Source organism: Chinchilla lanigera, unplaced genomic scaffold, assembly GCF_000276665.1.
Source record: "Chinchilla lanigera isolate Chin_1 unplaced genomic scaffold, ChiLan1.0 scaffold00059, whole genome shotgun sequence".
NCBI classification, from domain to species: domain Eukaryota; kingdom Metazoa; phylum Chordata; class Mammalia; order Rodentia; family Chinchillidae; genus Chinchilla; species Chinchilla lanigera.
Window position 1 is genome coordinate 15,056,386 of NW_004955460.1, and position 26,966 is coordinate 15,083,351.

At 53.8% G+C, this 26,966-nt stretch overlaps 2 protein-coding genes across 2 annotated transcripts in view; one reads left to right on the forward strand and one right to left on the reverse strand.

Annotated features, from left to right (window-relative positions):
* Arpc1b (actin related protein 2/3 complex, subunit 1B, 41kDa) overlaps positions 1–12,708 on the forward strand; it is a gene marked incomplete in the record, with an annotated part of 13,341 nt that extends 633 nt beyond the window's left edge. Inside the window, 9 exon segments of the mRNA XM_013521227.1 lie at positions 5,405–5,481; positions 5,856–5,960; positions 6,444–6,666; positions 7,175–7,282; positions 8,784–8,990; positions 9,079–9,154; positions 10,882–11,087; positions 12,013–12,103; positions 12,395–12,708. Coding sequence (XP_013376681.1) covers positions 5,418–5,481; positions 5,856–5,960; positions 6,444–6,666; positions 7,175–7,282; positions 8,784–8,990; positions 9,079–9,154; positions 10,882–11,087; positions 12,013–12,103; positions 12,395–12,433 — 1,119 coding nt within the window.
* Positions 12,709–16,281: 3,573 nt separating this feature from the next.
* Positions 16,282–26,944, reverse strand: Pdap1 (PDGFA associated protein 1). Its single transcript, XM_005397946.2, has 6 exons — positions 26,825–26,944; positions 23,706–23,797; positions 22,513–22,620; positions 20,703–20,824; positions 18,601–18,752; positions 16,282–17,000 (listed from the first exon to the last, which is right to left on the reverse strand). Exons 1-6 carry the CDS (start codon positions 26,835–26,837, stop codon positions 16,942–16,944), a joined length of 546 nt encoding a protein of 181 aa, XP_005398003.1. The 5' UTR covers positions 26,838–26,944; the 3' UTR covers positions 16,282–16,941.
* Positions 26,945–26,966: the final 22 nt, after the last annotated feature.

The window sequence follows — 26,966 nt, forward strand, 5'->3', positions numbered from 1 at the left end:
CCGCCCGGGTCGGGGTCCCAGGGCTCCGTGCCGGGCGGAGGTCGCACGAGCCGATCGCGGCGACCCCTCCCTTCCCAGGGCGCGGACCGCGAGCGCAGCAGGCCGGCCGGGCGGACAGGTCGGGCCGGACCCGCGGGTGGGAGCAGGAATCGGTAGCCTAGAGCAGCCAACCTGGGGCCAGGCCCGGGATGGGCTGTCCCGGGGCCCCACCGGCCGGAGGGTAGAAGGCTTGACAACCTGGGTAAGAGGGCGAGTTTTTCCTTCACTGGCCGGCCACTTGTGTGTGGGCTCAGTGTTCCTTATCTGGAAAATGGGGGACCTTTCCGATTGAGAGGTTTAAATGCGACAGTGCGTGTGAGACCCTTGGCGGTGTGCCAGACACATACCATTGTGTGCTGTTGTTACGTCGTGAGGCTGATGCTTTGATCAAAACACCTGGTGAACCTGCGCTGGGGTCTGGGGCCCCCATCAGACCCCCAGTCCCAAGTTGGAGAAGCTGTGGGACTTTTGTCTGAGCATTAATTTCCTTACATACAAAAATGAAGAAAATCCAAAAAAACAAATTTCTCAGTCTTGCTTTTGGGGTAAAAGAATGTGTTGTGAAACTTCTGGTAAAAACGCTGCAGTCCTAGACTGATGCCATGGAAGTCAATTTTGTTTGTTTTTAATCCTGTGTCTTTGCACGTCGTCCATTGACTGATCTTTTCTAAAACAGGAGTTAAATAGCATCCCAATATGTTTTTTTTTTGTTTGTTTGTTGCAGTGCTGGGGATAGAACCCAGGGCTTCCCACATGCTAGGCAAGAGCTCTACCACAGAGCTATACTCCTTGCCCCCCCCCATGTATTAATATCACAATCTAGTTTGTAGTCATTCGGCTTTTCCTCCCTTGTCACTGTTACAGAGTTTTGATGAACATATTTGCCATTAAAAAAAATGTTGGTGAGTGGTTTTTTAGTACCAAGATTGTCTGCAGTTAAATTCACGTTAACGTTACCATTGTTTGTTCTTACAAAACAAGTTAAAAGTTATACTTCACAAAGACCCAACCACTTAGCAACAAATGAGAACTTTTCCACAGCCCTGCCAGCAATGGGTTTTTTGTGTTTTGTTTTATTTTAACTTGTGTTTTCTGGTGCCTTATGATTTGCTTAAGTGTCTATTTGACTTTTGCTGGTTTGTAAGATTTCAAGTGCAGATTCACAGAGAAAGCATTGGGGTAGCAAGGGCTGCTTAGGCTGCTGGGGCTCCTGCCCACAACAGGAAGTTGAGTAACTGCTTAGCACCCCTGCAAAATGGCCCGCTGGCAGCTCCCTAAGCGCCGGAGCTGGGCGGGGACTTCCTGGAAAGCCAAGGTCCTTGCTCCAGGCAGCTCCTCCGGCTGGCTTCAGCCTCACATCCAGCCAAACCTCTGGATTCCGGAAAACTGAGCAAAACGAAGCAAGAAAAGAACTACCGCCTGCACCCCATCTGGCCGCAGCCTTTTCTGGGTAACGGTCCAAGGCGGAGGCTTGGCTGAGGGTCCCCAGCCTGTATAGAGAGAGCCAGGATTTAAACGCAGCTTTGTCAGGATTGGGAAGCTGAGGGCCAAGACCCAGAAGAACGTTCCTCCCAGCTGGGCAGCCTGAGGCTTTGTGGAGTGGCTTTGGGGGGGAATATTCTATCCCTTCCCCATCCACAGAGCGGACCCTCTCTGACCATTAGCTGGGGTGGGGTGAGCACATAATCCCCCCGCTTTTTTCTAGTATGTGTGTGAGATCCTAAGAACTGCACCCTAGAGCTCTGCATCCATCCCCAGCCCTTCTTGGACACAGGATCTTAGTAAGAGCCATCACACCCTCCAAAACATTTACTTATTTAGGGTTTTTGGAAACAAGGTCTCACTGTAGTTCAGGCTGGCCTGATCCGGCTGCCTCAGCCTCGCAAGTGGGCTTCTGGGCTCGTATTTATTTATGGTACTGGGGACTGAACCTGCAGCCAGCCTCCTGTATGCTAGGCAAGTACTCTACTTCTGGGCTATAGCCCAAGCCAGAAACGCTCACGTTTCTTAAAAAAAAAAAAAAAAACCCAACTACACTCCAATGCATGGTCTTTGGCACTCCTGGGATAGAAATTCCCACCCGGTCTTGGGGGCCCCAGTCCCTGTGGGTCCCTTCAGGGAGTTCTTTTTTTTTTTTCCGTTTTTCTCCGGTACCGGGAACCGAACTCACGACCTTGCACATGCCAGGCAGGCGCTTTTGCCGCTGAGCTAAATCCCCAGCCCCTCCCTTCAGGGAATTCTGAAGGACACTGACCACTCCTGGGAGCAGCACCGCACATGCTGTCCCCTCCCCAGCCCCACCCAGTGCGGATGCCGCGGTAGCGCTGTATGGGAGGTGAGCCTGGAGGTGGAGATCCTGCCTCGCGTTGGCACGCTGTGGCTCAGAGCCAGCTGCTCCCCCAGCCTCCCTCCATTTCCAGGATGATGGAGTACAGAGCCCTGGGTGTAAACTCCTGCTCTCAAGGCCATTCCCAGAGCCGCCTCCTACCTCTTATTCCTCAGCCCTCAAAGAGGCTTCAATCTGCTGATTCCTGGGGCCTGGGTAACAAGTGGCTGGGCTGGGCAGGACTGGGCCTGTAGCTCAAAGGTAGAGTTCTTGTCTAGCATGTGTGAGGCTTGGGGTCGATCCCCAGTCCTGTAAAATAAGTCAGCCAGCCAGCCTTGTTCTCTACCAGGACATGAGGCCTGATGTCAGCACACTGGGGTGAAGCAGCCCCCGCTTTTTGCAGCAGGGTGATTGGTGGGCGGCAGCAGAAGCGCTCCACCCCGCCGGCTTTGGTGGTTAGGGGTTTTCTTGACAGTGACGAAGTCAGAGTTCTGTAGGCAGAGTGGTGGGACGTGAAGGGTGCTTCCTGGGTCTGCCAGCCGTGATCTCTGACTCCTACTTCCTCATTTAGGAGAGGAAGGGGTTAGGGAGTCATTGCTGGGTCAGCTGCTTTGCGGAAGCTGGGTGAGGTGGTGTGCCCCTACAATCCCAGTACCCCCTAGGGACATGTAGGTGCTCCACCATGTGCCGGGACACATGGAGAGTGTCATGGGTTAGTGTTGGGAAGTTGGGTTCTGCCCCACAACCCAGGACCCTGAGTCTAAGTTCTGGCCCCCTGGGCGGAAGTCCCAGGGCTGCTTCCTTCCGATGCCTGAGGGAAGGGATGGGGCAGATGTGGGCTCCGACCTTAGCCCTGGCCACGCCCCACCGGTGACCCAGGCCTTTGGGGTGGGGCACGTGAGCACACAGGATCAGTCTGGTGGCCTCTAGGCCCCCCCTCCCCCAAATCCGGTGGGGGCAGTGGTGGGATCGCCCCGGGAAATCCCCACCGGGCCTGCTGAGGTGCGGAGGAGCCTTCGGGGCCTCCATGTGTGCACAGAGGCCTTAGAAGGAGAGAGGCTGGGGAGGAAGCCCTGTGTGTGTGTGTGTGTGTATGTATACGAACATGTGTTCTCGTACATCTCCCCCTATCCCCTGCAGTGCTGGTGGCCTTTGCTCTGAACCACATCCCTAGTCCTCAGCCCCTTATTATTTATTTTGAGATCGGGGCTTAGTTGCCCAGGCTGGACTAGAACTGGCAATCCTCCTGTCTCAGCCTCCCAGAGTGCTGCGATTACAAGAGTGTGCACTGCAGCTGGCTGGCTTTCTGAGCACACGTTAACGGAGGACTCACGTGGGGCTCTGTTCTAAGCATGGGGAAACAGACGAAGTCCTGCCCAGTATGTGTGTACGCGTACGTGTCCGTGCATCCCTGTGCTGTCTGGGAACTTGCTGGGGGGCCTGCTGCACATGAAAACAGGTGGTTGGTACCTGGCTGGGCAGGTGGGCAGGCTGGGCAGACCCACCAGGCAGGGAGCTTGTTGGCTCCGTGGTACCACTGATCCCAGATTGGGCTGGCCCGGGAAGCCAACCCTTCAGTGGATGAACTGAGGCTTGGTGCCATCGTGCCCTTAGGGAGCAAGAGCCAGGTCTGGGCACCCTCAGCACCTCTGGGGGAGGCAGGATTCCCACTCTGCACAGGTGGAAACGGGTTCAGGTCACATCTTGCAGCCAGTGCCTCGGGCCCCTGCTACTCTGGGAAGCTGAGTCACGGAGGTGGGTCTTTCAGGATGGGCTCATGGTGGCCAGGTAGAGCAGGAGTAGGCATTGGGCTGCGCATAGAATGGCTTACGGGTGTGAAAAGGTGGACAGGACCAGCCTCAAGCCTCACTGGACCGGGGAGCAGCATGTGCCAAGGCCAGGAGCCTGTGTGCCCCGCAGAGGCCGAGGGCAGCACCATGGAGATGCCGGGTGAGGGGAGCCAGGGGGACTCTCCAGGCTGGGCCGTCACTGCCTGCACAAGGGACTGCGGGGCACCGGGGAGACGGTGTTGCCCCCAGGCCTGGAGGGGCTCCTCAGAAGCTCTCCAGAGCGTGGGGGCTGGGGACAGCTGGCAGGAGCCAGGCCGCCACTCTGCCAGAGTTGTGCCTGGGTGGCTGCCTCCGGAGCACTGCTTCTGAGGACTGCAGTGGCACTCAGCCGCCTCCTTCACTGCTGTGGCCAGGCTCCTGTGAGGACCCCCTGAGACCCTGGCCCAGAGGTAGGACAGTCTGTCTGTCTGTCTTTGCACTGGATGCTGGGTGCTGAGGGTTTACAAGATTGTTCACTTCATCTTCCCCCATCTTTCCTGGGGGAGGGGGAGGTCAGCTTGAGGAAACTGAGGCACAGGTGATGAGTGATGGGCCTGTCTGGTCAGGGTTCCAGCCCACCCCGCTCATGGTAGCATATCCCGCTGTCTTGGTTTTCTCTCATTGCTGAGACAAAAGACCTGACACCCAGAATTACGGAAGGAAGGGTTTATTTATCTCTCAGTCTTTGAGGTTTCAGTCCATACTCGGCTGGCTCCAAGGCAGAGTGGCACATGGCAGAGGGCAACCGTTCATGCCACGGAAGACAGCAAAAGCAAAAGGAAGAAGGAGCGGCAGCAAGCAGCCTCTTTCTCCCTTACATATGAAAACTCTCCACACCAGGGAGGATGTAGCACTCACACCCGTAATCCCAGCGTTGAACCACGGATCAATCATAAACTCTAAAAGCCTACCCCATGCCTGCATGAGGCTTTGGGGGGACGTCCAGACACAAACCATAACATCCACCACTCCTGGAACATCCCACCCTTCGAGCCCCTGAAGCCTCAGAGACATTCTGTGACCCCTGCTGTCTCAGGAGGAGGGAAACGGAGGCCCTGGGAGGGGAAGCAGTGCACCAGGCCAGCCAGGAGATAAGATATCTTCTGTCACCCTTTCCTGAAAACTGCTGGCCTTGTGAAATGGGGACCCTTCCTGGGGGTCATCCAGGGCTGGGGTGGCACTAACCCAGAGTCTCTGCCTTCCTGCACAGGATCCAAGCGGCCATGGCGTATCACAGCTTCCTGGTGGAGCCCATCAGCTGCCATGCCTGGAACAAGGACCGCACACGTGAGTGTCTGCACATGGTGGCCCCTGGGTCCCTGCGCTGAGGGAAGCAGTCCCCAGGGGAAGATGCAGGGCAGGTGCTGGCCAGGCCTGCTGTGGGTGTTGGCACAGGAGGGGGGGTGGGGTAGGCAGTGTAGCCTGGGCTCCTGGGAGAGGGGGCGGGAGGGACAGGAAAGGAACCTACACTAGTGGGAGGTGCTTGAGCCGTAAGGGGAAGGCTGGGAGACCGAGGTGACAGTATGAGAAATGGAATTGGGGCGGTGCCTCATGCCTATAGTCCTAGTGCTCTGAGAGGCTGAGGCGGAAGGATCACCCAGCCTGGGCTCTCACATCCCCCCCCCACCGTACTCTCAAACCCCCTCCCATCTGCTCCGCAGAGATTGCCATCTGCCCCAACAACCACGAGGTTCACATCTACGAGAAGAGCGGGGCCAAGTGGACCAAGGTGCATGAGCTCAAGGAGCACAATGGGCAGGTGACAGGTGGGTCACAATGGCTGGGATCACTTTCCTGAAGGGAGGCAGGGGTGCAGGCAGGGCCATTGAGACTTCCCCGACTCACTGTACTATTATAGTTTGGGTTTCAAGGAATTCCAACTTGTTTAGGTTCTACATAAAGAGATTATATTGGCAGGTATTAGTAAAAACTCCAAAGAATTGTGGCCTTCAGGAGTGGCTTAATCCAGCAGCTCAGCATTACCAACCACTATTCTTTTCTACGGCTTGGCTTTGCCTTCCATTATGTTTGGTGATAGCTTGGGAGAGCTGTCATGCTCCCTCACAAGCTCTAGTGGCACCCCCTAGAGTCACTCCAAGTAATAGTGGATTTCAGGGGAAGTGCTCTTGCTGGGCGGAGGCGACGTCCTTCCTGATTTTGGCCTTGAAGCCTCACCTGCATGACCGCCAGTGACCTACTTCAGCTTTGGTGACTTCAGCCCACTGTGTCCCCTGCACCCCGCCCCCCAGGCATTGACTGGGCCCCTGAGAGCAACCGCATCGTCACATGCGGCACAGACCGCAACGCCTACGTTTGGACGCTGAAGGGCAGCACGTGGAAGCCCACGCTTGTCATCCTGCGCATCAACCGCGCTGCCCGCTGTGTGCGCTGGGCTCCCAACGAGAACAAGTTCGCCGTGGGCAGCGGCTCCCGCGTCATCTCCATCTGCTACTTTGAACAGGAGAATGACTGGTGGGTCCCGCGGCTGGGTCAGAGTGGGACTGCAGGCCCACAGTCTACCAGTGGGTAGTGGGGGGGGTCCCCAGGAAGCACCTGATGAGGTGGCAGGGCCCTGCTCACGTGACCTCAGGGGAACTCTGACCTGTCCAGGCCCCATGGGAAAGGCCCGGGACTCTGCATAGTCCCCGTGTGGTCCCACAGTCCTCACTTGGTGACTTGAAGAACACAGACCAGCTCTGGGCACCATGCCAGGCCTCTCACACAGCGCCTCTGACTTTCTGTCAGCCTGCAGTGCACCACTCTGATTCCCTTGTCTTGCTGAGGGCAGAGGCCTGGCAGGAGCACAGCTTCAATCTGGGAGACCCAAGTTCAAATCCTGCCACGGCCAGTTAGCAGCTGTGGGCCCTTGAGAGGCTGGGAGAGGCATTTCCGCCCTGAGGGCCTGAACGTTGCTGGCAGACCCAGGGCCCTCGCACGAGGCGCCTTGGAGGCCCCGTGTGCACTGTCTGGCTCTGTGCAGGTGGGTGTGTAAGCACATCAAGAAGCCCATCCGCTCCACCGTGCTCAGCCTGGACTGGCATCCCAACAACGTGCTCCTGGCCGCTGGCTCCTGCGACTTCAAGTGCAGGTGAGGTGTGGGTGCCCTGGGAGGGCTGCCCCCAGTGGGGTGGCCGGGGGCCTCAGTGCAGTCTCGCGAGGGTTTGCTGCAGGAAGGATCTGCCGTCATTTCTGGTCACTCACCAGCACAGGGTGTGCCTTGCCACCACGGAATGTCAGCAAAGCCCTCCCAAGCCCTCTTTTCCTGCCTGTTAGAACCACCGGTCCCTCCCTTTAGTTGCTATCTGAGGGAGAATGAGACTGAGGTGTGAATGGCTTATACGCTAGAACAGCTAGAACAAAGCCTCGTTCTTTTTCCTAAGGTCTGGAATGTGGAAAATCTCTTGTTTTACATTTCTGGCCCCAGCCTTTAAATCTCACTTGGTCACCAAGCCCCATTTCCTCCTAGCTCTGGGCAGATGGTCCCTCACCCTCAGTCTCTGAGTCCCTTCTTAGAAGCAACCAGAGGCCCTGGGTGCAAACAGCATGATGTCCTGTGGGCTTTGTTGGCGGGTGGGGAGCTGGTGTGTGGGCCTGTTGCTGTGTCAGGTATGCATCGAGATCAGTATGAGCCAGGCATGGTGATGTGCACCTGTAATCCCAGCACTTTGGGAGGCTGAGGCAGGAGGATGCAAGTTTGAGCCTAGCCTGGGTAGACTGATGACTTAGACACTGTCTCAAGATAAATAAGCTGTGCATGGTGGCACATGTCTGTAATCTCACCACTCGAGAGGCTGAGACAGGAGGATCACCATGAATTCGAGGCCACTGTGGGCTACATAGCGAATTCAAGACCAGCATAAACTGCATAGAGAGACCCTGTGTCAAAAAACTCTAAATAAATTAAATCAGTAAAAATAAAAAATAAGCCAGGTGTGGTGCAGCCTCAACTACATAGTGAGACTCTGTTCCAAAAAACTCAGAAGTAAGTAAATAAAAAACGAGCCAAGGTGCTGTTGCACATCTCTCATCCCAGTGTTCTGGGAGGTTGAGGCAGGAAGGTCACATGTTTCAGCCGTTCACTTAGCCATTCAGTGAGACCATGTCTCAAAATAAAAACTAGGGAGAAGGGGCCGGGGATACAGCTCAGTGGCATAAGTGCCTGCCTGGCAAGCACAAGGTCCTGAGTTCGATTCCTGGTACCAAAAAAAAAAAAAAAAACAAAAAAACCCTAAGGGCATGGATGGAGCTGAGTGCAAAGGGCTGCAGTTCATAACAGGAGGTCGGCATGCTGCCGGGGGTCAGGCTGCCGGCTGGGGCCTGCACCCACTGTAGCCAGCCCTCAGGGCCTGTAGGGTTTCCAGAGCTCACAGGACACTGCAGCGGGAGGCCCCTTGGCCACATTTTGTTGTACAAAGGGGAAACTGAGGCCTAGATCTGTCCAGCGTGAAGATGTAGGTCGGGCAGAGCCGGGTCCGGAGCCCGTGCTCAGTATCCTGGCCATGGGCATAGCTGCGTGGCTAGGCCAGTCCAGGAGCAGTGCCCTCCTCAGCCTCTCCCGAAGCCTGCTTCCCCCTTCTGCCTTCCGGCAGGATCTTCTCAGCCTACATCAAGGAGGTGGAGGAGCGGCCGGCCCCCACCCCGTGGGGCTCCAAGATGCCCTTCGGAGAGCTGATGTTCGAGTCCAGCAGCAGCTGCGGCTGGGTGCACGGCGTCTGCTTCTCAGCCAGCGGCAGCCGCGTGGCCTGGGTCAGCCACGACAGCACCGTGTGCCTTGCTGATGCCGACAAGAAGATGGCGTGAGTGCAGGACCTGGAGGCGGTGGGGGGAGGTCCCCGAGCAGAGCCGGGGGGCCGGGCAGTGTGGCTGACCTTGCTTTCCTCCCAGCGTGGCGACCCTGGCCTCTGAAACTCTGCCGCTGCTGGCCCTCACCTTCATCACTGAAAACAGCCTGGTGGCAGCCGTAAGCAGTCGGGGAACAGGACGGGAGGCCGCGGGCAGGAAGAGCAGGTCTCCCCGTGCACGGGCACAATCTCACCATCTCCGTTCCGCTCCCTCCCTCTCCCCCTTCCTTTCTTCATCTGTGTGTACTGAGCAGAACACAAAGCGTGATCAAAAAATATATTAGGCCAGGTGTGGTGGTGTGCCCCTGTAATGCCAGCACTCAGAGGCTGAGGCGGGAGGATTGCTGCAAGTTTGAGGTCAGCCTGGGCTAAAAAGTAAGTTCAAGGACAGTCTGAACTGAAAGTGAAACCCTGTCTCAAAAAGACCAAAAAAAAATCCAATATTTAGAAAGTTTTTTTTAATTTATCGCAATAAAGACACATTGCCATTAATCCCCTTCAGAATTCCCCCCTAGCTTTGAGTACACACTTATCCTACAGCTCTTGCTACTTTCTGAAGCAGTTCTGGAAGTCCGCTTTCGTGCCTTTGGTGGTGCCTTTGTGGCTTCTCAGTGTGTTGAACTGGTTCAAAACGTTTCCCTTTCGTGGTCAGTTCTGGCTTTGGGGAAGAGCTAGAAGTCACACTGTGCCAGGTCCGGTGAATAAGAAGGATGAGGACAGACTGTCATGTTACTATATGACAAACTACCATGGATATAAACTGCTCCAGAAAATGGCAGGAATGATGAGGTAACGTGTACCGGCTCCCCACAAGGAACATAATCATTATGTGCTATGAATGTGTAACAGTAAAAATTTAATAAGAATAAAGAACAATGGGATAAGTGTTTGAAGTGAGGGGAGTATTTTGAAGAGAACGAATGGCAATATGTCTTTAATAAAGTTTTTAATTTAAACGTTTACCATATATTTGGATCGCATCCCCTAGGTTGGGTTATGCTACAGTAATAAGAATTCCCAGCTGCAGTGGCATAACACAGCATTGGCATCCAGCGTGGGTGCTGAGACGGGTCTGCTGGAGACCGTCTGCAACGTCCCCAGCTGCCCCAGAGGGAGAGGAGGGAAGGGTAGAATCGATCAGCCATAGGATCCTGGATCCTGACATCTCTGCTTACACTTTTCTGGCCATTACAAATGACATGGCTACACCTAACTCAGAGGGCAGTACGGGGTGCGCAGATCCACCACGCATCTGGAAAGGTACTACTCCACGGCATGAGGTAGCCTGCCCGGGGAATCCCGGCAGTCTAGAAAGATGATGCAGGAGAATTGCAAGTCTGAGCCCAGCGTAGGCAACTTAGTGAGACCCTGCCTCAAAATTTAAAAAAAAATTAAAAAGGGCTGGGGATGTAGCTCAGCATAAAGGCCCTGGGTTCAATCCTCAGTGCCACCAAAAAAGGTGGGGAGGTATTACTCTTCCTCTCTTCCACCCACTCGCTTATCTGTCCTGTCAGTTCCCATTCATGCCTCTGCACACGTGCGGGAGTGCCAGCGGAGGAAGGAGCTCGCTTTCTGTGTAGAGGAGCCAGCAACTAGGGGATCCCTTGGCCGGGGTGGGACTCCCAGACAAGTTTCACGTACATGCTGCCCTGCTGGCGGAGGGGATGGCCCTGCACACCTGTCTCCAGTGATGTCCCTGGGACTGTGTCCCTGGGCTGGCCCTGGTCCCCCTAGTAGCAATATCACCATCAAAGCCCCACCTGGGTCTCCAGGATTCCCCAGGCAGAGAACTGGGCTACAGCGCCCGGCTAGGCCAGTGCTCAGTGGCACCCCTACCCGACTGCAGGGCCACGACTGCTTCCCTGTGCTGTTTACCTACGACGGTGCCACGGGGAAGCTGAGCTTTAGCGGGCGCCTGGACGTGCCCAAGCAGAGCTCTCAGCGCGGCCTCACAGCCCGGGAGCGCTTCCAGAACCTCGACAAGAAGGCGAGCTCGGAGGGCGGCACGGCAGCAGGCGCCGGCCTGGACTCGCTGCACAAAAACAGTGTCAGGTGAGGAGCCCAGCCTGGGGAGCAGGTCATCCTCTTCGGGTCACACCAAAAAAAAAGCAGCAGAGCTGGCTGTGGTGGCGCTCATCTGTAATTCCTGTACTGTAGGAGGCTGAGGCAGGAGGATTGAAAGTTCCAGCCCAGGCTGGGCAACTCAGCAAGACCTTGTCAATGAATGAATAAATAAATGAGTACATAAATAAATAAAGGCTAGGGATGTAGCTCAGCGGAAAGCCCCTGGGCTCAGTCCCTGTTATCAAGTAAAAAAGCAGCCAGCGAGGATGAGCAGCACCCCTGCCCTGCAGTTGTAGATTGCTGGTGGAGGCCTTAAGTTCTCAGGCGCAGCCAGGAAGTAACTGGCGGCTTCACACGGGCGGGCATATGGCTGGCACCCTGTGAGGTATGGATGGAGCTGAGGGTCCTGCTGCAGCCCTCTGAGGACCAGGACTGGACAGGAGAAGGCCCCCCTCCGCTGCTCCAAGTTAACCCCCAAAGCTGCCAGCCACAGGGGTCCACCCCACGGAGAATGCGGGGAGACTTCCTGACCGAGCTCCTCAGCCACTTTCGCCTCTGGTGGGCTGAGCGCTTGCGCAGACTGCAGACCTTTGTCTGGCTGTCCGGGCCCCTCAGGCCCACCCCGTGTCCTCTGAGCCGCATTTCTGGCCGCTTTCTCCTGGTCTCAGCTCAGGCAGCTGCACTGTGTACATGCCCCGGACACTGTCCTTCCTCCTGGCCAGCCCTTGAGTGTCCCGAGCTCTTTGCCAGCTCTGCCCTCTGCACTTCAGCCCACTGCTGGTTCCCAGAGCTCCCTCCCGGGCAGTTCCTGGTTGCGCAAACCCCGTTCTGGCACTTCCAGGAGATGGTTTCCTTGGGGTGCCGGAGCTGTGGGCCGTGGCTGGGCTCCCTGAACCCCTCATCGTTTTCACAGTCAGATCTCCGTGCTCACTGGGGGCAAGGCCAAGTGCTCGCAGTTCTGCACCACAGGCATGGACGGTGGCATGAGCATCTGGGATGTGAAGGTGAGGCTTGCTGCTCCCCTGGCCCTCTGCTAGGCCCCCAGGAGGACCCTTCTTCCCTCCTGCCCTCCCCGGCACCGCCCTGGGTTGCACCATCCTTCGCTGCTATGGGAGAGGCAGTACGTGGGGACTGTGAGCGGGCAGCAGCCCCCTGACCTCATGGCCTGCTTACCCCCCACCTGGGATTCAAGCCCTGGTCTGCCAGCCTCCAAAGGCCAGGTTCTGTTTGCTGTGCTGCGTCCCTGGGCACGGGTGTCTGCAGGACAGCTGAGAACCAGCCTGTTCTTCTTGCAGAGCCTGGAGTCAGCCTTGAAGGACCTCAAGATAAAATGACCTGTGAGGGACGCTGCCCTCACCCCAGCTGCTGCGGAAGGGAGGCAGTGAGGGGCTGCTTCGCTGAATGCATCTAGGGTACAGCGCGGGTCCCCACAGGGCTGCTCCCTCAGAAGGGGAGGGGAAGGGTGGGGAGCTTTGCGTACCTGTTCAGGGAACATGTGCCTTTTTCTTAAAGAAATGCTTTCATTTATTTTTTAAAAAATGCCCCAAAGCACAGCGCTGGTCATGAACTCCTTCAGGTGTGGAGGTAATAAAATGCAATTTCGGACGTGCTTGTCTATGTGTTCAGAAGAAGCTGGCTTTCAAGTGAGCACAGACTGCTTGCCCGTGAACCTGATCTGATCCTTAAGCCCAAGGACCTTCCCCCAAAGGCTTCTTTCTCCCTTGCAGTCCAGCCCTGTGCCATCACTCTCAAAACGGCCAGAACCAGGTGCGGTATCTTTCCTGTCACCCGGTCATTTTGATCCTAGACAGGGGGGTTGCACATACCAAGCTGGTTCTGAACCTTAATAGAAATACCTTGTTTTTCTATTATAATGTAAGTTTTTAAGATTCATTTTTTGACAAATTATATCTTAAATTTTTTCCTGTTTCTGTTCTACTCAGAGGGTATTTTTGTTTGATCACGCGCTTTTTGGAAACTCTCTACCCCTGAGCTTCGCCCCGGCCTACTATGCATCGCCTATGTGCTCGTGCCTCTTCCCCTGCATGGCCAAGGCGCCATTCTTCTGTAGTCGCAGTGACAGAGAAGTTGCCAGGCCCTAGCAAGACAGCGTGAGGCTACACAGCTTTTTTTTCTTTCTTTTGTTTTTTTGAGACAGGGTCATGATATGTAGTTCAGGCTGGTTTTGAACTCACTGTGTAGCCCAGGCTGGCTGTGAACTCGCAGTGATCCTCCTGCCTCAGCCTTTCCAAGTGCTGGAATTACAAGTGTGTGCCACCACACCCGGCTCACCTGTTCTTAACTAAGTGTAAGTCTAGCCTGTACCAACCCACTGCAAGGTGAGGTTTAGGTCCTACAGCTGATGACTGACACCAGGCCCTGCTGAGAGTGCAAGGAGGCATTTGCACACCTGTTGTAGCCTTCAGGTGAGTGAGCGTGGGTTCCAGTGGGTACCCAATCAGCATTATTCCTTCTCTTCTGAGTAGCAAACATGTTTGGCCTCAAGTAGGGGCTTTTGGCCTTCCTACTGGCCTTCCTCATTAGACATGTACCCCTTCTTGGAGAGGGACACAAGTGCTGGCTTAAAAGTGACAGATTCAAGCAGGTATAGTGGCACATACCTGTAATCCCCAGCACTATAGGAAGCTGAGGCAGGAGGATCACAAGTTCAAATCTACCTTGCACAACTTAGTGACTTAGTGAGACCCTCTCAAAATAAAAATAAAAGGGCTAGGGATGTAGTTCAGTGAGAAAGTCCTGGGTTCAATCCCGTGTCGCCAAAAAATAAAAGCAAGATTCAGAGTCGGGCACAGTGGCACAAGCCTCTAAGCTACTTGGGAGGCTGAGACAGGAGTCCTGGGTGTTTGAGACCAGCCTGGGCAGCCTGGTGAAACACCATCTTAAAAACAAAAGCACACAGGGGCCAGGGGTGTAGTGCAGTGGTGGGATGCTGACCTCGTGTAAGGCCCTAGCTTCAAGCCCGGCCACAGAGTGTGTGTAGAGTGGGGAAAGAGGCCATACAGGCCCAGTCCTGTTCCTTCTCAGCAGGAAAAGGCCCCTCCACAGTGGGTGGAAAGCTGGGTCAGGAAAGGAGGCAGCCATGGACTCCGCCCTGTGTTGCCCCAGCAATGGCCCCCAGGAGCCCATCTGGGCATGATGAGCCCCTGTGTGTCAGGCTCTACTACATATTGAGGGGACACAGAGGGGTACAGAGACGCTGTGGAGCTCAGTCTGGGGTGTGAGCCAGGGAAAGGAGGGGTGGGGCTGAGGGCAGGTCCCAGGCAAGGAACTGTATACAGAAAGAGCTGTGAGCAACTCTCTCTGGCCCAGGACTGAGGGGAGGCTGGGCAGAGCCACCAGCTCCTAGCCCCAGGAGAGTCACACCAGAGTAGGGAGATGAACTAGCTTTGCCATCTGGAGACCAGACTGGAGGCCTGTGGGTTGCTGCAGGGCACAGGTGTGAGATTACGGGTCGGGGCAGAGATGAGGTGGCAGCTGGCCTGGCTTGGGCAACTTGGTGAATGGCAGAGGACAGCTGGAGGAATCCTAACAGACTAGAGGCGCCACCTTGGGAAGGAAGCCTTGTTACATCCACTTTAAAGAGGAAAACAGCCAGGGATGTAGCTCTGTGGCATAGTGCCTGCCTAGCAAATGCGAGGTCCCGAGTTTGATTCCCAGTATCAAAAGGAAAACAAAGCCAGGTGTGGTGCCGTGCACCTGTAATCCCAGCACTTGGAGGCTGAGGGAGGGAGGACTGCTGTGAGTTCTAGGACAATTTGGGCTACACAGTGAGACCCTGTGTCAAGAACCGCCCCCCCACCCCCTCCACCAAAAAAAAGGCTGGGGCTGAGAGCATTTGCCAAGAATGCATGGAGCCCTCAGTTTGACCCCAGTGCTACTAAAAAAAGCGGGGGGAGACAGAGAAAGAAGGTGAAGTCCCACAGCCACTTGGGTCTAACTTCGGAGAAGAGCCCCACTACAGGGGCATCTGCTGCATGGGGAACACTGCCAGCCCACAGGAAGGCTTGTCCATGCAGCATCACCTAGGAATCAGGCATGACCTGCAGAAGCATGTTTCTAGGCCTGCAGACACCAGGGGTCCTGTGCACCAGGAGAACCTCACCAAGCAGGGCCTCTGCGTGCCAGCCATTCAGACCTCCAGCTTTGGCACACCTTAAAGGACACCTACCTTATTACCACCCACTTAGAGCAGTGACAGGGCAGTGAATCTCTCCATACAGCCACCACCTTCCTCCACCCTGCTAGAGAACCTTTTATGGCCAGTCTTGAACCTGGGCAGCAGCTACATGATCGCCAGGGAAGGGGAAAGAACCCTGGTAGAAACTAATTCCTGCCCATCCCAGCCAGAGCTTCCGGGACAGGGGAAGCTGCAGGTGCCAGTAGCTGTGGGATCCTTCCTGGGGTGTGTGGTAGAAGCAGCTCGGAGTTGGGCCACTAAATCATTTTGTCTGACCTCAAGCAAACCATACTGCCCCCACTCGCACCGAGGGGCACCCAGTCACACCAACGTACCCGAGAACCCACTGACCTCTCAGGGCCATGCACAAAGAACGCTATTCACAACTGTAAGTGCCCCTCTCCCGAGTAGAGGAAGGACAGGACCCATGGGTTCCCTTTTACTGGCCTCAATCTGTAGGTGGCTCACTTGCTGGCAGTAAACCTACCTCCCCACTGCCCAAACGCCACCCTGAATAAGGATGAAACAAGGCAGGAGTCCAGCAGTCAGTGCTGGGCAGCAGCTTCTGGGGGCTTGCTGCAGCACAGCACAGGACTGCACAGCACAGCACAGAATTAGGCTGTGACCACCAGGGGGCACCTGGAGCCAGGGGAGGGAGTCCTAGAGCTGCTGCAACCTGGTGTGGGATGGACCAGTTCCCAGCCACAGTACTTGGCAGTCTCTCCTCACTGGTCCCGGGGTCCAGACCCTGCACCCTACTGTTTTGCCTGACAGAAGGTTTAGTATGTGCTGCAAACCCTGTTGGTGCACCTGCCTCAGTGACACTGTGGGCAAAAGGCTCAGGCACAGAAGCCAAAGGATGAACTGCTTGCCTGTAATCCCAGCTCTCCGGAGACTGGGATTGCCCTGAGTTTGAGGCCAGCCTGCACTGCGTTGCAAGATCCTGATCCAAAAAAAAAAGAATGATGGACTGTAAAACAAGGATTACGATAATGTCAAGTTTAATCTGCCAAATATACAAGTTGGATTTGTGGAGCAGGTTTTGCCTGGGTGCTGCACAGTAAACGGAGGTTTCTTGAAATGATCGATGGGTTGGGTTACAAATGGATACTAGCCCTGGCCAGATGTGTGGGACGGGGCAGGGAAGGGCAGAGAAGGGGGCTCAGTTGGAGGATACTGGCCAGGGACGGAGAAGCCATGGGACCCAGGGCACAATCCCCTCTCCGAGTAAGCACCCAGGCAGCACAGACCGGGGCTGGTTGCTGCAAACGTGCCAGCAGCTGCTACCGGCACCACCACCCGCTAACGTGCGATCTACCCAACAAACAGAAGCTCTTCTTACCCACCTCCCAGGCACCCCAACCAGGGTTCTGAATTCTAAAAACAGCAAAAACATTCAAATGGTTACATATGAAATGCTGTCCTGCATCTTTCTGTCTCGAAAGATAGCAGCTGCCCCCTCCCCCAGCCCCCCACATCCCCCCAAACAATTTCTGTGCCAAGATGAAGAGGCGGCCCCAGGCCGTGGGGGTTCCTGGCCATGAGGGGCTGCTGCAGTGGTGCCAGGACACAGGGCGGACGAGACGCGGCAGCGGTCCTGGCAGCGTGGCCCGGTTCCCTGGCCTCTCCTCCCACAGGCAGCGCTTACTTATTCAGGGAGAGTGACTGCATCCGTTTTCCCGACAAAGTCGCGTCATCTTTTGCTGAGGGGTTGGAAGGGAAGAGTAGGAGTTAGAACAAAGCAAAACCACATGTCCCTCGGAAGTTTTGTTCTAAGGGGTCTCGGAAAGCGTTCTGTGCTGCTGGCTCAGCTGGCAGATGAGGAAGGGACCCAAGGGGACAGGCCACCTACTGCTGAGGGAGGGTTCTGCTGAGCCACAAGACCCAGGCACCCAGACACTCCTGCTGTATTCGAGTGGCTGGCACCACCTTAGGAAAAGCTGCCCCTTGCACAAAGGCCCACACACACGCACTCGAGCAGGCATCTGGAAACTCCTCACATCTCTGGTGAAGCCCCTAACTACAACCTCTACGGTTCTCAAGGAGTGAAGCCTCAAATCAGCAGCGACACGCACAGTTATACACGAAGTCCTGTCCTGTTTGGGGTTTGGTACTTGGTTTTTTGTTGTCGTTTTTGCTACTTTGCATTTGGGACTCGGGACAATGCACCTCCAGCGTGGAGGCCTGAGCAACGGTAACCTGAGCCACGACTTCCCACTTCCAGGTGTCACGGTTTGGATCTACAGCGTCCCCTGAAGGCTCACGTGTTGAATGACAGCTTAGTCCCCAGTGCAGCAAGGTTCAGAGGTGGGGATTTTGGGAAGGGATCGGCTCATGAGCACTCTGACCCCATCAATGGATTCGCCCATTGATGGGTTTGTAATTGGATGGGTACTGAGAGGCGAAGGGAATTTACAGGGTAAAAGCTAGTCAAAGCAGGTGGGTCACTGGGAACATGACCCTGGAAGGGTGTTTCTCGTCCCCTACTCCTTTCTCCTTTTTTGCTTCCTAGCTGTTACCAAATGAGCAGCTATGCTTCCCCGCACGCACCTACCATGACACTGTGCCTTGCCACAGACCCAAAGCAACCATGGACCAAAACCTCTGAAACTAAACCAAAATAAATCTCCCTCCCTTTCAGGTTGATTTCCTTAGGTATTCTGTCACAGTGATAGAAAAGATGACCACCACACCAGGCCTGCTTCCTCCTGATCAATGAAGAGGCAGGACAGCGGGATCTCCAAGGGCTCTCACAGCCCCCAACAGATGGAAGATCTCAAATGCCCCTTCCTATAAACCAGAGCAGCTACTCACAGCTACCCACCGCCGTAGGAATCCCAGCCACCTCTGGCTCCCCAGAGACGGCACAGGGAGGAGGGGCACTTGGGCCCTGCTTCACTTGGGTTTGTGCAGTATCCATTGCCCTCTTGAAAGCCCCTAGGCTGGATGGTACTGACTCTGCACAGCCCCCCGGCTTCAAGTAGTACTCAGTCTTAGGCAGACCTTTCAGCTTCAAAAGGCCTCCAGAGTGCAGAGGCCTCCTGCTGCCACTGCAGGTGGTGACTGTTTCCCTACTGCGGACAGTACTTTGCTGAGATTCCCACCGCACTTGCCTCCAGGTCCCTGCTGTGTACACCTCCCCAGAAGGGGGCGGGCAGGTGCACCCCTCCAACTGCACACGTGGAATGGGCCTCTACAGGTGGACAACCTGATCCACAGACAAGGACCTCAGTGCACAGTCCGGACGCGTTAGCAGAAGCAGAGGCAGGGAGCCATCTCTAGTGCCAGCAGCCCAGGACCTACCTTTCCTCTCCTCTTCCTTCTTCCTTGCGGCCTCCTCCCGTTGTTTCCGGATGATGGCCAGCCGGGCGAGGTCAGCCTTGGCCTGCTCTGTCTTACCAGCTAAATGCATCTTCATGTAACGTTCTTTTGCTTTCTGCTTCTCAATTTCTTCTCTGCTCAGATAAAAATGGTGTCACAAGAGGCATCTTCCCCACCTTATCGTCTTTTTCTTGCGGGGGAGGGGGAGGGTCTTGCTATGTAGTTCAGGTTGGCCTTGAACCTGTTGTGACCCACCTCAGCCTCTGGAGTGCTGAGCTCACAGGCTTGTGTCACCACATCCAGCTCCAACCACTGTTAACTGAGCTGAAAGTGGGAGCAAGAACAAAGGCCAACTACTTGGGCCTACAGCACAGGTGGCAGAAGAGGATGCTCCAGCTGAGGGCGGGACCCTGGCTCTGCACACTCTGTTTGATGGACACTCAGCAAATAAGCAAGCAGAAGGCATGGGCCCAGATGGCAAACACCTGTGAGGAAGCCTTGGCACAAGGTGGGACAATGCTTGACTGTGGGGACACAGAAAGATGCCTGAGGGCTTCAAAGCAAGTGAACTATGTGTTCTAGATGACCGGGATCATGGAGGCACTGGAAACTATACTCCATAAGGAACAGAAGTAAGTGGACCAAGTAGCCACAAGACAGGGGATGTGGGCCACAGATGGGAAACATATCCAGTCTTCTGTCTCCAGACAGTGGCACACTCTTACAGCAGCTGGGAGGTACAGGAGGCCACCTCTTGAGGGGTGGGCCCTCAGTAAGAATGTAGGAATAAAAGCTGGCCGTGCTTTTTACCCCACTAAAGCAAGAGTTTAGAGGGGCTGGCTGTTAGTTTCCCTGTGAGGATCTTCTTCCCGAGCCCGAGTCTGCACTGAGGGGACACTACAGGGTATGAGGTGAGCAGGTCCCCTGGCCACTCATCTGGAAGGAGCCAAGTGATGGAGGCAGGGACAGCTCTGTCCAGCAGGTGCTGGAGGACAGGGGAAGAGACCTCCACAGTCCAGAGGGCTGGGGAATAATGAGAAAGAAGATAAGGGGACCTCACTGGAGGGGAGCCACTGGGAATGGGATGAACAGACATCGCAACCAGGATACAGGACGAAGACACTTGCCCCAGCAGGGACACGCCTGACCCAGACACCTCTCAGCTGAGCCCCCAGGAGCGAGCCAATTGCCCCAACACTCTTCAGGCCTCCTCAGTGAAGGCCAAGTGCCAGTTAAGGTGCTGGCCTCTATGCTTGCCATCTCTGCACCCACAAAGGGAGGCCAGCAACAGGATCCCCTTTGTACCAGTGAGAACACTAAGGCCCAGAAAGGGCAGTGACTCATTCCGGGTTGCTCAATGGTGAAGTGGTGGAACCTGGGTGGGCACTTGAGTCCTTCCACTCTGGGAAAGCCAGCACCAGCCCAGGCTGTTGGGTTCTGGGGAGTCCATCCCAAGAAAGAAGCTACTCCGGGGGCTGGGGGGTGTCCTTCAAAGTCTCCAATCACATCCCATGCTCACAGGCTTTCCCTGGGGAGTTTTCACAGACACATTCTCTAGCTCTCCTAGAGTCTGCATGAGTTGATGGACTAAAATCCTAGTAGCCTGATCAGGAGAAACTAGGACTATTTTCCCCACCTCTTAAAGACCCCTGAAGTCACCTTGTGGCCATCAAAAGTCAGGGCACTAGGTCTGGGGATGTAGCTAAATGGTAGAGGCACCTGCCTAGCATTCACGAGGCCCTGGATCAATCCTCAGGAATAGAGGCAGGCCAGGAATGGTTAAGACTGGGTGGGAGAAGGAAGTCTCTCTAGGGTGGGTGCTCTGGAGGAAGAGTAAAGGGCATCCTCACATCCCTGGGCAAGCACTTGAAGCACAGGTTGGGACTCAACCTGTCACCCTATTTCCCTGAGAGCATGTACCTACTGGTAAAAAGTTTGTGCTTATTTTTTTAGAGACTCCTTTAGGAAAGGAGATGAAACAGAAACACCTAACAGTCTCACCGCTCCACCCCTGACCAGGTTACCTCAGCAACCATAGTCAACCCCTCCCTGGGTGCCATCACAAGGCTTGCCATGGACATTACCGTTCTCTCCTTGAAAGTTCTTTTGGCCCGTCCAGATCCAGTTGTGTAACCTTTTTGGTTGTCTGTGCCACCCGGTTGGGGTTCTCGATGTCAATGAGCCCTTCCACACCTTTGCGTTTTTGCTAGGACAGGGCAAGATGCTGGCTATTGGAAAAGTTTAGCTTCTGCAGAGACCCCCAAAGCCAGTCCCGCCACCTCCCAAGAGCCCTGCTCCACCTCTAATCCACATGATTGTTGGCCCATCTCACAACGAGGAAAACATTCAGGAGGATGTTACATAGACTATGAGGGGCAAGGAAAATGAATACGTGTGTGAGAAGGGCCCCAGCCTTTGCCAACCCCCAGCAATTGGAGACTGTTATCCCCATTTCTGAGGTAGCAAACATCAGCTCAGGGTGAAATAATTTGCCCAAGGTCAATCAGAAAACGACAGTAGATGTGAAGAGAACTGCAGCCCAAATCAGAAGCTCCCAACACATCACACTACTTCTCTGCTTCAAGTTCGGCTTCCAGAAACAGTGTTCTATGGACTCTCAGTCCCTACTTTCCAAGCATGTGCGGGATCCCCTGCCAGGGGAAGCCATGAATGTGTGTTCTCCTAATCAATGCCAGTACCTACCATCTAACTGATGGACAGGAAATGCAACTTGGGAATGAATGTGAAATGAGAACACAAATTCTGCAGCAGGTCTAGTCAGTTTCAGGCTCTGTCAATCCTAGCTTTTCTCCTTAAATGACCAGGGAGTCACTGAAGTGACCACAACAGCATTCCTGGGCAGTCCACACATCAACTGCTCTGGCCACTCCAGTCCACATGCCAAACCCAGTCTGGCTTCCTACTTACAACTTCACTGGGATGGCCAAGGCTGCAAACAACATGTCTAAGTCAGAACCTGAGATTCATTCTTCACTCAACCTGCTCCATCTCTCAGTGTAAGCACACCCTGCTCCCTCCTCTCAGCAAGGCCCCAGCATGGCCGCAATCTGTCCGCTCTTCTCCCTGTTACTGCCATTGCCCAAGTGCAAACCAAATTTTTTCCTCTGGGCACACGCTGCTTCCACTGTCAACCTTGTACAATTCACTCTACACAAGGAAGCCTACATTGCCTTTTTTTTGAGACTGGGTCTCACTATTCAGTTCAGGCTGGCCTTGAACTCATGCAACCCTCCTGGCTCAGCCTCCTGATGCTGGGACTACAGAAGTACACCACCACACCTGGCTTTAAATCACCTTTCTTCTTGGTACTAGGAATCAAACTCAGGGACTCACACTGGCCAAGCAGGCACTTAGCCACTGAGCTACATCCCTGGCCCTAAATCACCTTTTAAAAGCAAACTCCGTCACTTCTTTCCTACTTTAAGGCTTCCATCAACCGCCCCCTCCCTGCTATAATGAACCACTTCACTCCTTACCCATGAAGGTAAAGCCCCAAGGGCTCCATTCTTTTCTTTAAACTTACCAAGCTTATCCCCAGCCCGGGGCCTCTGTATTTACTTACCTGTTGCCTCAAGTGTTCTGCATAGAAATTTTCACATGGGTGACTCCATCCTGCTTTTTTATCTCAACATACAAACCACCTCATCATCACACTATTCCAAATACCTTCCATCAGTCTGTTTTATTTGTAGTATTTCTCACTTTATGCCATTCATTTGCTTCATTATCTGTATTTCCCTTAGACTATAAACCCTTAAGAGCAAGGACTTTGTTTACATCTACCACTGGGACTCGTAATAAACAAGCATTCAGTAGGTATAATGTGTCCAGATCTCAGGCCACTGTCTAGATCTTAGAAGCCAGACCCAGTACCTGGTAGTCATCGTCTTCATCCTCACTCTCATCAGAATCTAGAGATTTCTTCTCCTTTTTGGGGTCACCTGCAGCCCCATCTCCACCTTCTTCTTGTTCCTCTTCTTCCTGTTTCAGAAATGGACAACCTGCAGAATCAAAAATGCAAAACAAACCCCCAAGACTGTGATCCCCCTACCACCATCCTCAGACTGTGGACCTTGACATTAAGCCTCTGGAAGGCTGGGACCAAGTATGTCAAGGGTCCAACTCTGCACAGATGGCCCCAGAATAGGGGTCTTGGGCCTGTCCATGCAGCATCGCAGCCTAGAGGCCAGACCCACAGTCCAATAAGCCCCTCCCCCAGCTACAAAAGACCCTGCTCTCCTGTGTGGGCACTTTGTGCAGCCTGATGAGAAGTTCATCTCCTGAGGTCAGAAGGACCCAGGAGTGAGGCTGAAAACCAATGGGGCTCAGTAGCCCCAATGACTGGATACAGCTGCAAATCATACTGGCCTTCCTAGGGCCTCCCTGGTTTTACATTCCCATAACCAGTCCTGTTCATGTACTGCTGCACCAGCTTCCCAAGACCACACCGTGGCAAGCTACCTGCTGCGACCTTTTCTTGCGTTCCCACCAAAAATACCACTCTGATAAAAACCTTCTGTCCTTCCCTTTTTAGCACAGTGGCAGGAGTGTCGTAGAGGACAAGAACACAAATAATGGCTGGACAAAGTACCACAGGACCAGAAGACAGGGAATTAAGCTTGGAGTGGAATGGAGGGTGGGTAGCCCCAGCAAGTGTCACCAAGGAAGTGACACTGAACAAAGCCAGAAGCAATGAAAAGGTCTGTGTGAGTGTGGGAAGGCAGGTCAGCATGTGGCGCTCAGGCTGGCATGCAGCCAGTGTGGCTGACAAGCTGGGGGTGCTGGGAACGTGAGCTGGGAACGGACAGAGGCAGATGGAGGGACAGCCCCCATAAGGCAAGAACACGGAAACAGAGACTCACTATGGCAAATGCGGCAAAGTGGGCAAAGTTCTAAAGATCAGGTCACAGGACGGCCCCCCACCAACTACGACTGCTTGTTCCAGGATTCACACCTGCTATATACTGCCTTCCCTAACCCCACATGGGTTTTTTTCCTTGCAAATGGTAGTCCTGAGGCAAGGCAGCACCTGGGCCACTGGAGTGGCTGGACAGGGATGTACTCACCCTGGCTTTCTGCTTTTCAGCCTGGAGCTGGGCGTCAATCTCCTCAGGGCTTGTGTACTGCCTTGCTCGGCCTTTGTGGCCTCCCTTTCTCCCTGCACAAGGGTCAGCGGTTTAGGAAGGTGAGAGAGGAATAATTGCATTGATGAATCCGACTCCCAGAGAGTTGTGTTCTGCATGCACGCTCTTATCAGAAGCTGCAGAAACCTCACCTACCCTTCACCAAGCACCACACAAACCCACACCTCGCCCATCTGTGTGTGCGCAGAGGGACACAAGAAGTAACTCATGACCACCTGATGCACCAGTGAAGTATGCTGGATGCAAGTTCCCATGAATCAGAGCCTAGGGAAGGACACAGGGTACAAAATGACTGGCTAACTCCCCTCGTCCCTTAGAATCCAAACACAGTGGACTCAGATGCGAGCACGAAAATCACTTACATTTATACCCCTGCGGTCACTATTGGGCTTTTTATGTGCAATATTTTGTCCCGGTCACAGGCTCATTTGATCTTTAGAACGCCCCAGAGTGCAAGAGTCATTACTGGGCTCATTTTGTAGACAAGGAGACTGGAGTTCAAAGCAGCAGTGAAGAGCAAGAATTTTAGAGACCAACCCCTGGGTTCAAAGCTTAGCTAAGCTTGTTCACTTCTCAGAGTCTCAGTTTCCTCAGTCCCTACCTCATAGGTCTGCTGTGAAGAAAGATCAGTTATACATGCAAAGCTGCTGCAGTAGTCCCTGGCACAGGATAAGTACTATAAAAATGTCTGCTAAGACTGCTGTTTCTCTCTCTAAAATAGTACTTGGTGGGAAAACAATAAAAAAAAAACCACCACCACTAATTACACAGGCGATTTATTGCAAATGTCAGAAAAAAAAAAAGAGAACAAAATACTTCACATTTACCTTAGTAATATGGTAGTGAGAGAATACTTAAAAAGAGAAATACCCAAAATCTATCAGCAAAATCTTTGTCCTTGGAATGAAATTAGCAAACAAAGTTAAAGTTGAAAACAAACCTGGCTATTAAGTCTAAGGTGTTAAAACGTGGCTGGCAATAAAAATTCATCGAAGAGTACAAGTTTTTATATTCTGACCCTTCTGAACACTAGACTAACCCCTATGAAGGCCATCCACCAGCTTTACAGCACCGTGGCATCCCTCCCAACCCAGGACCTCTCCTGGAAGCTGTGATCCACCTGACTTCCAAGGGTCCTTTGCTGTGAACAGAGAACATGTAATTAGACAATCAGAGCTGCTCCGGGCTCCAGAGACAGTAGTAGAGATACTGGTCTCCTCTAATTTCCTAGACAGCAGCTGCAGAGCCATAATTGGACTGCTATAGCCCACTCCACCCATTTTTAATGACTACCTAGGTTCCCAGGGGTATCTTAGTCTATGCTCATGAAAGGACTATTGTGAGACACCAAGCTTGCCCTTTGAAGAACCACACCTTTTCTTACCTTCTCAATATACCAGGCCATGGTAACAACTCAAATTTGGTTACTACAGGCTCTCAGCCCCTACATCAGGCTATGGGATACTTGGTCTACAGTAATTTTTAGAGGATCTTTAAGACTTTAAAAATATTTCACACATACACACACACACAAATATTTCACAGCGTAGTGAAAATAAAGAGATGCCAGACATGGTAGCACACACTTGTAATCCCAGCAGTTGGGAGGCTGAGGCAAGAGGATCTCCAAGAGTTTGAGGGCAGCCTGGGCTATACAGTGAGTTCAAGACCCGCCTAAACTCCATAGTAAGACCTTATCTCAAAAAAAAAGAGCGAGCTGGTCCTTTGCTCTTAGGGACTTTTATACTTTTAACACCTTCATAACTTCTTGCATTTTTGAACAAATTAACCTAAGCAAGAAAACCTTGTCTGTCTGCAAAACTGTTCACAAGCTAATAGATCGAGTCATTCAGCTAATTATTCATATTTAAGGTTTTCTCATTGTAACTTCTAACCTTGGAGCCACAATTCTGTAACTGGAAAGGCTCGTTGATCATGTTAACCCCTTGCCTTTTACAGATGAAGAAACTGGGACACATAAGACGCATGGGTCTTCCAGCTACAGAATAAATCATCAGAGAGCCAGGTTTTAAATGATCTAGTTTTGTAAAACCTAGTATTTCTGAACGTTAAGAGTCAGAAGTCATTTAGGACTGAAAAACCTCCAGACAGATGTGCCTTGTAAGCTGAGTGCATTAACCAGCGTAACACAGGAGCTGCCAATATGAGCTGAACATCTGTTCTGTGCCAGGAGCTAGCCGGGCACTTTCTGTGCTCTATCATTTCCTGACTCCTGTTCCTAACTTGCCAAGCTAAGGATTATTATGCCGGCATTCCGGATAAAACAAGATAATGGTTGATACAGCTGCGATTCCAAAGCAAAACTGAAAGAGAAAAAGGATGGGAAGTAGGCTACAATGTACTGGGAAGCCACGGACCTTCTTGATCAAGAGCTGGCAAAACCCCACGCAAACAGTGATAGTCAACGCTCACTGGGCACTTAATGACCGCCCGACACTCTATGGAGCATTCCACGTGTATTACCTACTTTAAGCCTCGCGTCAGTACTCTGCGGTAGACACAAATCACTGTCCCAATTGCGAAAGAGAAAACTGAGACACAAAGAAGTTACGCGAATGGCTCAAAGGCACACACTGAGCTGCTACCGAGTAGAGGAGTCAAAGCCAGATCTGTCAGACTCCGGAATATCTTACTAGGGAGGCCTGGCTGAGCAGCGCGATGCAGGCGGGCCCGCAAAGGCGCGGGACGCTATGATTCAGTCCCCGGCCAGCCCAAAAGTGGGAGGAAACGCCCCTCGACAACCCCCCAGGCTTGGAGAAGCGCGCCCCACGACCGGACTTTCCGCGCCGGGGAGGACCGAGCCCCTGAATCTCCTCAGACCCCCGAGAGCGCGGCTCTAGACCACCAGGTGCTTAAGTTTGCCCATAGGGACAATTGCGCGGCGAGGCCCAGGCCTGGCTCTCAGGGGCCGCGTAAGGTCTCCCTCTGCGCAGTTCGAGACGCTCTTGGGCTTAAGGCACAGGCGGAGTCGGCCGCGGGTTGCCCCTCCAGACTCGTGAGCACGCGCGCCTGTTTCTCACCTCCTTTAGGCATCGCGGCTTCAGCGGCTGCGGCGGCGGCGCCTCGAAATGACACAGGAACCGGAAACACTTTGAGCTCTACTACTTCCGCCCGGCACAGTCCGCTCAGCGCGCCGCCGCCGCCGCCGCCGCCGCCGCCGCC